We start from the raw sequence: 13,898 nt of genomic DNA, 5'->3' as shown, positions 1-13,898 counted from the left end.
ACCTCGGAACCCGATCGTTAATTCCAAGTCGGGCTCACAATCGCATCATAGGAGCTGGATTTAGTTATGTTAATGACGGACCTGCCTCTACACAGCGGGATACTGGGAGGCTGAGAGATCCGCCGCCGTGGAAACGGAAATGGGCGTGTGGGCGGCAGGTTAGGATCGCGTTTCACGTACTTAACGTTTTAATCCCTCACCCCTGACCCTCTCTCGCTTGTCACGGGGTAGGGGGGGGGGTCAACATCGAGGCCTAAATGTTTGAAAATCTATGATCCTAAATATCTAAAGATTTCTGTGAGGGGGACAGGTCTGTGATTACTGACAGTGGTAGATTGATTCCTGAGATGAGGGGGTTGTCCTATGAGGAGAGGTTGAGTAGAATGGGCCTATACTCTCTGGAGTTTAGAAGAAGGAGAGGGGGTCTCATTGAAACATAAGATTCCGAGAGAGTTTGACGGGGTAGATGCTGAGAGGTTGTTTCCCCTGGCTGGAGAGTCTCGAATTAGGGGTCATAGTCTCAGGATAAGGGGTCGGCCATTCAGGATCGAGATGAGGAGAAATTTCTTCACTCAGAGGGTTGTGAATCTTTTGAATTCTCTACCCCAGAGGGCTGTGGATGCTCAGTTGTTGAGTACATTCAAGATTGAGATCAATAGATTTTTGGGCTCTAGGGGAATCATGGGATATGAGGATCAGGCGGGAAAGTGGAGTTGAGGTAGAAGATCAGCCATGATCTGTTTGAATGGCGGAGCAGGCTCGAGGGGCTGAATGGCCTACTCCTGCTCCTATTTCTTATGTTCTTCTGTAGACCTGTCAGTGTCTAACCTTGCTCGACTCACGAACATTTGCTTCTTGTACACAGTGGAGCTGGTGGGGAATATCCTTGCAGAATGGAAGTTGATGAGTAGACGGTTCTAGACCCCAACGGTCTTGTTCAACTGGTTGTAAAATTGACCGTCTACTCACCCAATAACAAGACACCATGACTCACCATCAAAATAACAGGGAATATGAAGATGCTGATTAAAATGAGGTGCATTCACTGAGCTGACTCTCCTTTTGCTCCTCTCTCTAGATTGCCTGGGATGTACTCAGTTGTCACTCGTTATGTTTGTTGTTTCCAGGGACTCAGTGTCCCCGTCCAGTCCTGTATGCAGACTTTGCCTCCCCTTTGTTTGCTGTAACTCTTTTGTTCCTCTCAATTTAAGGGCTTCTTAAATGTTCCCACTTTACGGATCCTCCCAAGCCGCTATATCGCACGGGAGGCCGACTTGTAGGGACATGGCTTCCCGGTGTGTAATGAGACACACCAGCCAGTTATGTCGGGTCAGCTACTCGGTTTTATTAGCACAGCCATGACTATCCCGTCCACTACACCTTATGACAACAGGTGTACTGGGGCTGGGGGTGTGGGGGAGGGAGGGAGGATCTCCCTTATGGTGGCCTCCAATTCCAGTGGTGGAGCGAGGTGGCGGGATGAGTATATGGATCCAGTACTGCTCCCAGTGTCCTACACCTCCACTGTGGCCATTAAACTCCAGCCTGTAGCTCACTGCTAACCAGTCATATCAAAAAAGTAAAGCTCCAATGAAAATAATTGATTGATGCAGAGCGATGCTCCTGTCAGCGCTGAGGGACTGGAGCTGAGCATTTCTAAACTGGGCCTTTGCCACTCTGACTGACTTAGAGACAGTGTGAAGGGAGGTGGGATCTGCGGGGCCCAACATATGTTGGTGCCTGCAGGCCACACACAATCTAAATTTAGAGATCAGCAAGTATTTGGTGAGCTAGGGGCATATCAGTCCTGAAAGCCCAGAGACACAGGCCCTGATTTTAAAGTGGGTCCGGGGACAGAGACGGTGAGCTCGGGGACTCCCGACCGATCTTAACGACTGAGCCTTATTTTCCCAATTGTCCCGTCCAAACCGATCTAACGATTGGAGGGGGAACTCAGTGACAGGAGGCCACAGTCTGGGACCCGTGAACGGTTCCCGGCACGCATGAGGGGGAGATTGGGGGAGATCGGGGGAGGGGAGGAGGTCTCTGGGGGAGATCGGGGGAAGGGGGGTCTTTGGAGGCAGTCCAGTCCCGTGGACATCATCAGACCTGACCTACATTTTTAAGCATGATCCCGTTCCCTTCCTGCAGGTCTCCTGCTCGGCTGCTCAAAAGAGTGGGTTAAAATGGGGACACGGTGGGAAGGCAGCGGGATCGAGGGGGAAGTGACTGCCCTCATTTTAACTGCCCCCCCTGGCCCAGATTCTGCCTACTGATTACATATCACCACCTGGAGTCAGAGGGGCCATGGGACTCAGGAATAGGGCCAGTGGGGAAAGGCCTGAGGACACAGAGCAGGAAATGGGCCCAATGGGGAATGGCAGGGGGTGTATAAAATCAGTTATCTGCCTTGTGACTAAAGGTTTGGGACCCAAAGGGAGAAAGAAACACAGTATAAAATCCATTATCAGCCCCTGGTCAGTCCCTCGTCAGTCTTCTTGATGTTCTGCTGGATTGGCCTTGTCCAGAGAGGTTTGGCATCATCCAAAGTTGCAAGATTCAAGAAGACTTGATGAAATCTTTTTTTTCTAAATGTTTACATAGATTTATTTATAATTCCTTTCAACTCTTTAAACGTTGGGTCCACATACAATAGGAAAAGGTTCAGTACATCAACATCAATACTTAGAGCAATCTATTTTGAGACAATCTATTTTAAAAAGAGGAAAATAAAAGTTTCTTTGTTTTGTGAAGTATGAAGGATATCAGGAGCAGCGCTGGTCACCATGGGAACAGAGGCTTCTTGTCGTTGCGCGACAGCTCACACAGACAGTTGAGCAGGACGAGGGTATCCCGGAGGAATTTGGCGGGGACCATGTCGATGACCAACTTTCGCAGGATGATGGGGTTATAGGTGATATTGGTGTAGGCGTTCGGACGCTGCTTCAGAATGCCGTAGGTATTGACCAGGAACTCACTGAAGCCGGTGTGGATGTCGGTATTGTAGTTGAGTTTTTCGAGCTTGGATAGTAAGGCTGTGTAACACTGAGTCATTTCCCTCCACTTCTGCTTATCCACCGTTCCATCGATGGGATTGATGGAATTCTGTGAGAGACAGAAACAGATATCCATGGAAACAAAGAATCGGGAGAGACGTATAACAGGCGGCTGATTCACTATCACCTGTTTCACACTATCACACAAAGATAAAATGATCTCCAGTGAGTCTCTGCAAGATTAGAGAACAAGTGAGGGCAGGAAGCCAATACTTGGCTGGTTTGCTACAGTGATGATTCCAAAACACATCTTTCAACTTAATTAAAATAGGTTTCGAAAACAATATTCTCAATATGGAGAATGTACATTAAGTTCCCATTTAACTAAATCAGATCTAATCTTTATAGAACACGACACGAAAGGGGGGGGGTCTCAGGTGGAGGAGGTACCTGCTTGATTTTTGCTGGAATGTTTGATACTGTATATCCGTACAATCTGGTCAATCCTGGGAACACATGGGCCAGGATCCTTCGATCCAGCTGGAATGCTATCTCTCCAATCACACGACTGTTCTTCTCCAGATTTGAGAAGGAGTCCATTTCTGAAAGACCATGTGTTATAAACTGAGCGTTAGATCCGGAGAGAACAGTGAGGAGGATAGTGATAGGCTTCAGGAGGACACAGAAAGCTGGTGAAATGGGCGGACTCATGGCAGATGAAATTTAATGCAGAGAAGTGCAAAGTGTTACATTTTGGTAGGAAGAATGAGGAGAGGCAATAAATACTAAATGGTACAATTTTAAAGGGGGTGCAGGAACAGGGAGACCTGGGGGTGTATGTACACAAATCTTTGAAGGTGGCAGGACAGGTTGATACAGCTGTTAAAAAAGCAAACAGGATCCATGGTTTTATAAACAGAGGCACTGAGTACAAAAGCAAGGAAGTTATGCTAAACCTTTATAAAACACTGGTTAGACCTCAGCTGGAGTATTGTGTCCAATTCTGGACACCACACTTTAGGAATTGACAAGGCCTTAGAGAGGGTGCAGAGGAGATTTACTAGAATGGTACCAGGGATGAGAGACTTCAGTTATGTGGAGAGACTGGAGAAGCTGGGATTATTCTCCTTAGAACAGAGAAGGTTAAGGAGAGATTTAATAGAGACACAGATCTAAGGCAATTGGCAAAATAACCAGAGGTGAGATGAGGAAAGTATTTTTTACGCAGCGAGTTATGATCTGGAATGCGCTGCCTGAAAGGGCGGTGGAAGCAGATTCAATAATAACTTTCAAAAGGGAATTGGATAAATAGTTGAAAAAGAAAAGTTTATAGGGCTATGGGGAAAGAGCGGGGGAGTGGGACTAATTGGATAGCTCTTTCAAAGAGCCGGCACAGGCACGATGGGCTGAGTGGCCTCTTTCTGTGCTGTATCATTCTATGATTCTATGGCCGCGATATTTACGGGGAGATGGGGAGGGAGTGGGGAGGGGGGGGGGGGGCGCTTTAGCAGCCGGAAAACCCGGAAATGCTGGTAACCCGGAGGACCTGCCGAATTCAACTTTTTGTCTCCATTTCCCGGCTGGGAGCCGGCCAGATTGAGAGGCTATCTGCCGTGTGGAAAAGCCTGTAGCACCAGGCCGCAGCCGGGAAGCGGAGAGGAGGTGGGGGGGGGTGATCGGAAAGGCTGAGGGTGGTGGGGGATCGGAAAAGTCAAGAGGAGATTGGAGGTCGGAGGGGGGAGACCGGAGGTCGGGGGGGGGGGGGACCGGAGGTTGGGGGGGTTCCAATCGCGGGGGAATGAAGCAGGTTTGCTTGGAGACTGGGGGGGGGGGGAAACACTCCTGCTCCTCCTGGCCCACAACCAGTGCTGGAAAGGCACTCACCCGCCGGATCTGGCCGTTCTCACCTCCCTTCAGCTGCCGGGTTCCCTGAGCCCTGGGAAACCCGGCCTGCAGACATTAAATGTAAAAGACAATTTAAATTTGAGGCACGCAGCCTCATTAACATATTTAAATGACGGACCCACCTCTGGAGAGCAGGTTAGTCGCCCGTCTCCCCAATCTGCCTCCGTTAAAACTGGAAGTGGGCACTTCAGAAGCGAGTGTCCCATTTTGGAAACACTCCCCCCGCCCCTCCAGGGTGGTAAAACTCCCCCCTATGATTCTACGATTCAGGTAAAACCACGCCAAATACTGTTAAAAGTGTGACTCCTCCTGAAGGCGTTTTCCGCTCTGCATCGGGTGAACTCACAGTTGAAGAGGCCAGTGGACAAGTTACTGCTCGACCTGCTGTAAAATCTGCTACTGGGAGCTGGGCCCACTTAGCTCAGGGGGTCTCTCCCACTGAGCCTCTCCCTAAACACACCATGTGAGAAAGAGAGTTGCAAAAAGACAATCGAGATCAGATAGTCACTGTTCTCACTCCACAATGTGACGTGCTGGAGCCTGCCCGATAGTGGACTATATTAATAGCACATTGATTCACTGGAAGGGGACATCACTGACCCACTGGGCAGGAGCCTGAGGATTCACATCCTCTAATGGCATAATAAGCAATGCTGTCCCATTGGAACCTGTCAACTGGCTCAGTGAGAGGGGACAACCACAACGCTGTAAACAAACCCGAGGGTGGGAAAGGGTGGGTCAGGCACCTGGAAAATGGAATCTTTATATACAGGGTCCAGGACAGAGGACCCCACCAGCATTTGGGGGCAGGAATTCTCTATCAGTGGGGGAGGGGACTCTTATCAGTGGGGGAGTGGACTCTGTTTGTGGGGGACGGGATTTCAGTAGGGGAGGGGACTATCAGTGGGGGAGGGGACTATCAATGGGGAAGGGGACTATCAATGGGGAAGGGACTCTATCAGTGGGGGAGGGGGTTTCAGTGGGGGAGGGGATTCTATCAGTGGGGGAGGGGACTCTCTATCAATGGGGGAGGGGACTATCAATGGGGGAGGGGATTCTATCAATGGGGAGGGGACTCTATCAGTGGGGAGGGGATTCTATCAATGGGGAGGGGACTCTCAATGGGGGATGGGACTATCAATGGGGAGGGGACTCTATCAGTGGGGGAGGGGATTCTATCAGTGGGGGAGGGGACTCTCTATCAATGGGGGAGGGGACTATCAATGGGGGAGGGGATTCTATCAATGGGGAGGGGACTCTATCAGTGGGGGAGGGGATTCTATCAGTGGGGGAGGGGACATTCTATCATAAGAACATAAGAACATAAGAAATTGGAGCAGGAGTAGGCCAATCGGCCCCTCGAGCCTGCTCCGCCATTCAATAAGATCATGGCTGATCTGATCCCAACCACAAATCTAAAGAACACAAGAAGTCGGAGCAGGACCCGGCCACATAGCCCCTGGGCCCTCTCCGCCACCCACAGGGCATTGACCGATCCGAACTCAGCTTCATGTCCAATTTCCTGCCCGCTCCCCATAACCCCTAATTCCCTTTACTTCTAGGAAACTGTCTATTTCTGTTTTAAATTTATCTAATGATGTAGCTTCCACAGCTTCCTGGGGCAGCAAATTCCACAGACCTACCACCCTCTGAGTGAAGAAGTTTCTCCTCATCTCAGTTTTGAAAGAGCAGCCCCTTATTCTAAGATTATGCCCCCTAGTTCTAGTTTCACCCATCTTTGGGAACATCCTTACTGCATCCACCCGATCAAGACCCTTCACAATCTTATATGTTTCAATAAGATCGCCTCTCATTCTTCTGAACTCCAATGAGTAGAGTCCCAATCTACTCAACCTCTCCTCATATGTCCGCCCCCTCATCCCCGGGATTAACAGAGTGAACCTTCTTTGTACTGCCTCGAGAGCAAGTATGTCTTTTCTTAAGTATGGAGACCAAAACTGTATGCAGTATTCCAGGTGCGGTCTCACCAATACCTTATATAACTGCAGCAATACCTCCTTGTTTTTATATTCTATCCCCCTAGCAATAAAAGCCAACATTCCGTTGGCTTTCTTGATCACCTGCTGCACCTGCATACCAACTTTTTGATTTTCTTGCACTAGGACCCCCAGATCCCTTTGTACTGCAGTACTTTCCAGTCTCTCGCCATTAAGAAAATAACTTGCTCTCTGATTTTTCCTGCCAAAGTGCATAACCTCACATTTTCCAATATTATATTGCATCTGCCAAATCTCCGCCCACTCACCCAGCCTGTCTATATCCCCCTGCAGGTTTTTTATGTCCTCCTCACTCTCTACTTTCCCTCCCATCTTTGTATCATCTGCAAATTTTGATATGTTGCACTCGGTCCCCTCCTCCAGATTGTAAAGAGTTGGGGACCCAGCACCGACCCCTGTGGAACACCACTGGTTACTGGTTGCCAGTCCGAAAATGAACCATTTATCCCAACTCTCTGCTTCCTGTTTGATAACCAATCCTCCACCCATGCCAGAATATTACCCCCAATCCCGTGATTTTTTATCTTAAGTAATAATCTTTTATGTGGCACCTTGTCGAATGCCTTCTGGAAGTCTAAATACACTACGTCCACTGGTTCCCCTTTATCCACCCTATACGTTATATCCTCGAAGAACTCAAGCAAATTTGTCAGACATGACTTCCCCTTCATAAAGCCATGCTGACTTTGTCCTATTAAATTATGCTTATCTAAATGTTCCGTTACTGTCTCCTTAATAATAGACTGCAAAATTTTACCCACCACAGATGTTAAGCTAACTGGCCTATAATTTCCAGCCTTCTGCCTACTACCCTTTTTATCAGTGGGGGAGGGGACTATCAATGGGGGAGGAGACTCTATTATTGGGTGATGTGTGAAGATTATCCGTACAGACACCCCAGGACTGTGAAGAAAATGATCCTTCTCGTCAATGACATCTTATTTTCAAAATTGTGAAAATTAGTCAGCAACTCCTCAGTCTGAGGTGATTTTGGTTTTGCCTCTACAGAATAAAATATTATCCTAGAATAGTAATATCTGATAAAGATTAGGAAGAATCTATCTCCAGTCTAGTCATAGACTTCACTGTTCTCCTGACTGGGAACTAGATCGCAGATTGTAATGTTGAACGTTTGCATAATTTGGATAGACATGATGCTTCGATGATTTAACCCTGTAGTGTATGGTGCATCAACCAAAATTTTGACGGGTCCCATCTTTTACAATATTTAGTTTTTAAACATTTCATTGCCTATAAATCACAAAAATGTATCACAGGAGGACAGAGACAATGGCTGAGTGCACTGCATACAGCAAAGGCTATGGGCCCCGACAACATCCCGGCTGTAGTGCTGAAGACTTGTGCTCCAGAACTAGCTGCGCCTCTAGCCAAGCTGTTCCAGTACAGCTACAACACTGGCATCTACCCGACAATGTGGAAAATTGCCCAGGTATGTCCTGTCCACAAAAAGCAGGACAAATCCAATCCGGCCAATTACCGCCCCATCAGTCTACTCTCAATCATCAGCAAAGTGATGGAAGGTGTCGTCGACAGTGCTATCAAGCGGCACTTACTCACCAATAACCTGCTCACAAATGCTCAGTTTGGGTTCCGCCAGGACCACTCGGCTCCAGACCTCATTACAGCCTTGATCCAAACATGGACAAAAGAGCTGAATTCCAGAGGTGAGGTGAGAGTAACTGCCCTTGACATCAAGGCAGCATTTGACCGAGTGTGGCACCAAGGAGCCCGAGTAAAATTGAAGTCAATGGGAATCAGGGGGAAAACTCTCCAGTGGCTGGAGTCGTACCTAGCACAAAGGAAGATGGTAATGGTTGTTGGAAGCCAATCACCTCAGCCCCAGGACATTGCTGCAGGAGTTCCTCAGGGCAGTGTCCTAGGCCCAACCATCTTCAGCTGCTTCATCAATGACATTCCCTCCATCATAAGGTCAGAAATGGGGATGTTCGCTGATGATTGCACAGTGTTCAGTTCCATTCGCAACCCCTCAGATAATGAAGCAGTCCGAGCCCGCATGCAGCAAGACCTGGACAACATCCAGGCTTGGGCTCATGAGTGGCAAGTAACATTTGCACCAGTCAAGTGCCAGGCAATGACCATCTCCAACAAGAGAGAGTCTAACCACCTCCCCTTGACATTCAACGGCATTATCATGGCCGAATCCCCCACCATCAACATCCTGGGGGTCACCATTGACCAGAAACTTAACTGGACCAGCCATATAAATACTGTAGCTACAAGAGCAGGTCAGAGGCTGGGTATTCTGCGGCAAGTGACTCACCTCCTGACTCCCCAAAGCCTTTCCACCATCTACAAGGCACAAGTCAGGAGTGTGATGGAATACTCTCCACTTGCCTGGATGAGTGCAGCTCCAACAACACTCAAGAAGCTCGACACCATCCAGGACAAAGCTGCCCGCTTGATTGGCACCCCATCCACCACCCGAAACATTCACTCCCTTCACCACCGGCGCACTGTGGCTGCAGTGTGTACCATCCACAGGATGCACTGCAGCAACTCGCCAAGGCTTCTTCGACAGCACCTCCCAAACCCGCGGCCTCTACCACCTAGAAGGACAAGAGCAGCAGGCACATGGGAACAACACCACCTGCACGTTCCCCTCCAAGTCACACACCATCCCGACTTGGAAATATATCGCCGTTCCTTCATCGTCGCTGGGTCAAAATCCTGGAACTCCCTTCCTAACAGCACTGTGGGAGAACCTTCACCACACGGACTGCAGCGGTTCAAGAAGGCGGCTCACCACCACCTTCTCGAGGGCAATTAGGGATGGGCAATAAATGCCGGCCTCGCCAGCGACGCCCACATCCCACGAACAAATTTAAAAAGCACAATTATCAGGTCAGCTCTCCGAGGGGAGGGGAAACGTTCCGTGGGGCTCCTCGAGGGGAGGGGAAACGTTCCGTGCTGCACCTCGAGGGGAGGGGAAACGTTCCGTGCTGCTCCTCGAGGGGAGGGGAAACATTCCGTGGGGCTCCTCGAGGGGAGGGGAAACGTTCCGTGCTGCACCTCGAGGGGAGGGGAAACGTTCCGTGCTGCTCCTCGAGGGGAGGGGAAACATTCCGTGGGGCTCCTCGAGGGGAGGGGAAACGTTCTGAGCAGCACCAAGGGAGGGGAAACGTTCCGTGCTGCTCCTCGAGGGGAGGGGAAACGTTCCGTGCTGCTCCTCGAGGGGAGGGGAAACGTCCCGTGCTGCTCCTCGAGGGGAGGGGAAACGTTCCGTGCTGCTCCTCGATGGGAGGGGAAACGTCCCGTGCTGCTCCTCGAGGGGAGGGGAAACATCCCGTGCTGCTCCTTGAGGGGAGGGGAAACGTCCCGTGCTGCTCCTCGAGGGGAGGGGAAACGTTCCGTGCTGCTCCTCGAGGGGAGGGGTAACGTCCCGTGCTGCTCCTCGAGGGGAGGGGAAACGTCCCGTGCTGCTCCTCGAGGGGAGGAGAAACGTTCCGTGCTGCTCCTCGAGGGGAGGGGAAACGTTCCGTGCTGCTCCTCGAGGGGAGGGGAAACGTCCCGTGCTGCTCCTCGAGGGGAGGGGAAACGTTCCGTGCTGCTCCTCGAGGGGAGGGGAAACGTCCCGTGCTGCTCCTCGAGGGGAGGGGAAACGTTCCGTGCTGCTCCTCGAGGGGAGGGGAAACGTCCCGTGCTGCTCCTCGAGGGGAGGGGAAACGTCCCGTGCTGCTCCTCGAGGGGAGGGGAAACGTTCTGTGCTGCTCCTCGAGGGGAGGGGAAACGTCCCGTGCTGCTCCTCGAGGGGAGGGGAAACGTTCCGTGCTGCTCCTCGAGGGGAGGGGAAACATCCCGTGCTGCTCCTCGAGGGGAGGGGAAACGTTCCGTGCTGCTCCTCGAGGGGAGGGGAAACGTTCCGTGCTGCTCCTCGAGGGGAGGGGAAACGTTCCGTGGGGCTCCTCGAGGGGAGGGGAAAAGTTCTGTGCTGCTCCTCGAGGGGAGGGGAAACGTTCCGTGGGGGTCCTCGAGGGGAGGGGAAACGTTCTGTGCTGCTCCTCGAGGGGAGGGGAAACGTCCCATGCTGCTCCTCGAGGGGAGAGGAAACGTCCCGTGCTGCTCCTCGAGGGGAGGGGAAACGTCCCGTGGGGCTCCTCGAGGGGAGGGGAAACGTCCCGTGGGGCTCCTCGAGGGGAGGGGAAACGTTCCGTGGGGCTCCTCGAGGGGAGGGGAAACGTCCCGTGCTGCTCCTCGAGGGGAGGGGAAACGTTCCGTGGGGCTCCTCGAGGGGAGGGGAAACGTCCCGTGCTGCTCCTCGAGGGGAGGGGAAACGTTCCGTGCTGCTCCTCGAGGGGAGGGGAAACGTTCCGTGGGGCTCCTCGAGGGGAGGGGAAACGTTCCGTGGGGCTCCTCGAGGGGAGGGGAAACGTCCCGTGCTGCTCCTCGAGGGGAGGGGAAACGTCCCGTGCTGCTCCTCGAGGGGAGGGGAAACGTTCTGTGCTGCTCCTCGAGGGGAGGGGAAACGTTCCGTGGGGCTCCTCGAGGGGAGGGGAAACGTTCCGTGCTGCTCCTCGAGGGGAGGGGAAACGTTCCGTGCTGCTCCTCGAGGGGAGGGGAAACGTCCCGTGCTGCTCCTCGAGGGGAGGGGAAACGTCCCGTGCTGCTCCTCGAGGGGAGGGGAAACGTTCCGTGGGGCTCCTCGAGGGGAGGGGAAACGTTCCGTGGGGCTCCTCGAGGGGAGGGGAAACGTCCCGTGCTGCTCCTCGAGGGGAGGGGAAACGTTCCGTGCTGCTCCTCGAGGGGAGGGGAAACGTTCTGTGCTGCTCCTCGAGGGGAGGGGAAACGTTCTGTGCTGCTCCTCGAGGGGAGGGGAAACGTTCCGTGGGGCTCCTCGAGGGGAGGGGAAACATCCCGTGCTGCTCCTCGAGGGGAGGGGAAACGTTCTGTGCTGCTCCTCGAGGGGGGGGGAAACGTTCCGTGGGGCTCCTCGAGGGGAGGGGAAACGTCCCGTGCTGCTCCTCGAGGGGAGGGGAAACGTTCCGTGCTGCTCCTCGAGGGGAGGGGAAACGTTCCGTGGGGCTCCTCGAGGGGAGGGGAAACGTTCTGTGGGGCTCCTCGAGGGGAGGGGAAACGTCCCGTGGGGCTCCTCGAGGGGCGGGGAAACGTCCCGTGCTGCTCCTCGAGGGGAGGGGAAACGTTCCGTGGGGCTCCTCGAGGGGAGGGGAAACGTTCTGTGGGGCTCCTCGAGGGGAGGGGAAACGTCCCGTGGGGCTCCTCGAGGGGAGGGGAAACGTCCCGTGCTGCTCCTCGAGGGGAGGGGAAACGTTCCGTGCTGCTCCTCGAGGGGAGGGGAAACGTTCCGTGGGGCTCCTCGAGGGGAGGGGAAACGTTCCGTGCTGCTCCTCGAGGGGAGGGGAAACGTTCCGTGGGGCTCCTCGAGGGGAGGGGAAACGTCCCGTGCTGCTCCTCGAGGGGAGGGGAAACGTCCCGTGCTGCTCCTCGAGGGGAGGGGAAACGTTCTGAGCAGCACCAGGGAAGGTCAGGAAAGAAAACAACACACATAAAAAGGAAAAATGGCAGATGCTGCGAATGTGAAACAGAAACTAAAACTGCTGGATAGGCCTAGGAGGTCAGTGAGCATCTGTGGAGTGAAAAGACCAGTTAATGCAGAGTTCCGAAGGGTTCCACCCAAAACATTAACTGGTGGTTTATCTCTGCTGATGCCGCCGTGCAACTGCAGCCCTACAGATAAGAAATGGCCAAGAGAGGGTTGTTCAAACCAGAGGGGTTTTCTCTCCTTCACCTTCTGTGATCTCCACATGACGTGCACTATGTCACCATCTGACTGGTCCCAGCCAATAACAGCAAACTGCACAATCACAGCTCTTAATATAACTGAACACGTTAAGGCATTTCAAGGAAGGGGAGGAGATAAACAATCTGGTGCTGAGCAGCAGGAGAGCTAGTGGTGGCGACCAAACACAAGGTTGAAGAGGTCAATTTAGGACCATTTATTGAAGCAAGAGTGATTAAGGAAGAGAATCCTAGAGTGCAGGAGCCTGTTGGCTGTAAGGTCTGTCATTAGCAGGTGGTGCAATGGGAGAGGATGGGAGAGACACACAGCAGACCAGAGATGGAGGGGCAGAGGGTATGACATTTAAGGTAGGGTAGATTAGGGTCATGAATAGATCTGTAAATGAGGACAAGGATTTTGTAAACAACAGGGGACAGAGCGCCAATGGAAGTCAGCGAGGATATGGCGATAGATGATTTCATAGAATCATAGAAAGTTACAGCCCATCGTGTCCACACCAGCCAAAAATGAGCCACCCAGCTTAATCCCACTTTCTAGCACTTGGTCTGTAGCCTTGTAGCACTTAAGGTGCACATCCAAGTACTTTTTAAATGAGTTGAGGGTTTCTGCCTCTACCACCCTCTCAGGCAGTGAGTTGCAGACCCCCACCACCCTCTGGGTGAAAAAAATTTTCCTCAGCTCCCCTCTAATCCTTCTACCAATTACTTTAAATCTATGTCCCCTGGTTATTGACCTCTCTGCTAAGGGAAATTGGTCCTCCCTATCCTCTCTATCTAGGCCCCTCATAATTTTATACACCGCAATTAAATCTCCGCTTAGCCTCCTCTGTTCCAAAGAAAACAACCCCAGCCTATCCAAACTTTCCTCATAGCTAAAATTCTCCAGCCCTGGCAACATCCTCGTAAATCTCCTATGTACCCTCTCTAGTGCAATCACATCCTTCCTGTAATGTGGTGACCAGAACTGTACACAGTACTCAAGCTGTGGCCTAACGAGTGTTTTATACAGTTCCAGCATAACCTCCCTGCTCTTATATTCTATGCCTCGGCTAATAAAGAAAAGTATCCCGTATGCCTTCTTAACCACCTTATCTATCTGTCTTGCTACCTTCAGGGATCTGTGGCCATGCACTCCAAGGTCCCTCTGTTCCTCGACACCTCTCAGTATCCTCCCATTTATTGT

At 52.0% G+C, this 13,898-nt stretch overlaps 1 protein-coding gene across 1 annotated transcript in view; it reads right to left on the bottom strand.

Annotated features, from left to right (window-relative positions):
• Nucleotides 1–2,644: 2,644 nt before the first annotated feature.
• LOC137323415 (speriolin-like protein) overlaps nucleotides 2,645–13,898 on the bottom strand; it is a 28,236-nt gene continuing 16,982 nt past the window's right edge. Inside the window, exons 3-4 of the mRNA XM_067986892.1 lie at nucleotides 3,447–3,598; nucleotides 2,645–3,105 (exon numbers count right to left, since the gene is read on the bottom strand). Of these exons, the coding sequence (XP_067842993.1) occupies nucleotides 2,782–3,105; nucleotides 3,447–3,596 (474 nt within the window). The 5' untranslated portion in view covers nucleotides 3,597–3,598 and the 3' untranslated portion in view covers nucleotides 2,645–2,781. The remainder of the gene's footprint in view (nucleotides 3,106–3,446; nucleotides 3,599–13,898) is intronic.

Source organism: Heptranchias perlo, chromosome 7, assembly GCF_035084215.1.
Source record: "Heptranchias perlo isolate sHepPer1 chromosome 7, sHepPer1.hap1, whole genome shotgun sequence".
Classification (NCBI taxonomy): domain Eukaryota; kingdom Metazoa; phylum Chordata; class Chondrichthyes; order Hexanchiformes; family Hexanchidae; genus Heptranchias; species Heptranchias perlo.
The sequence above is the reverse complement of the archived record's forward strand: the minus strand, read 5'-3'. Positions and strand labels throughout refer to the sequence as shown.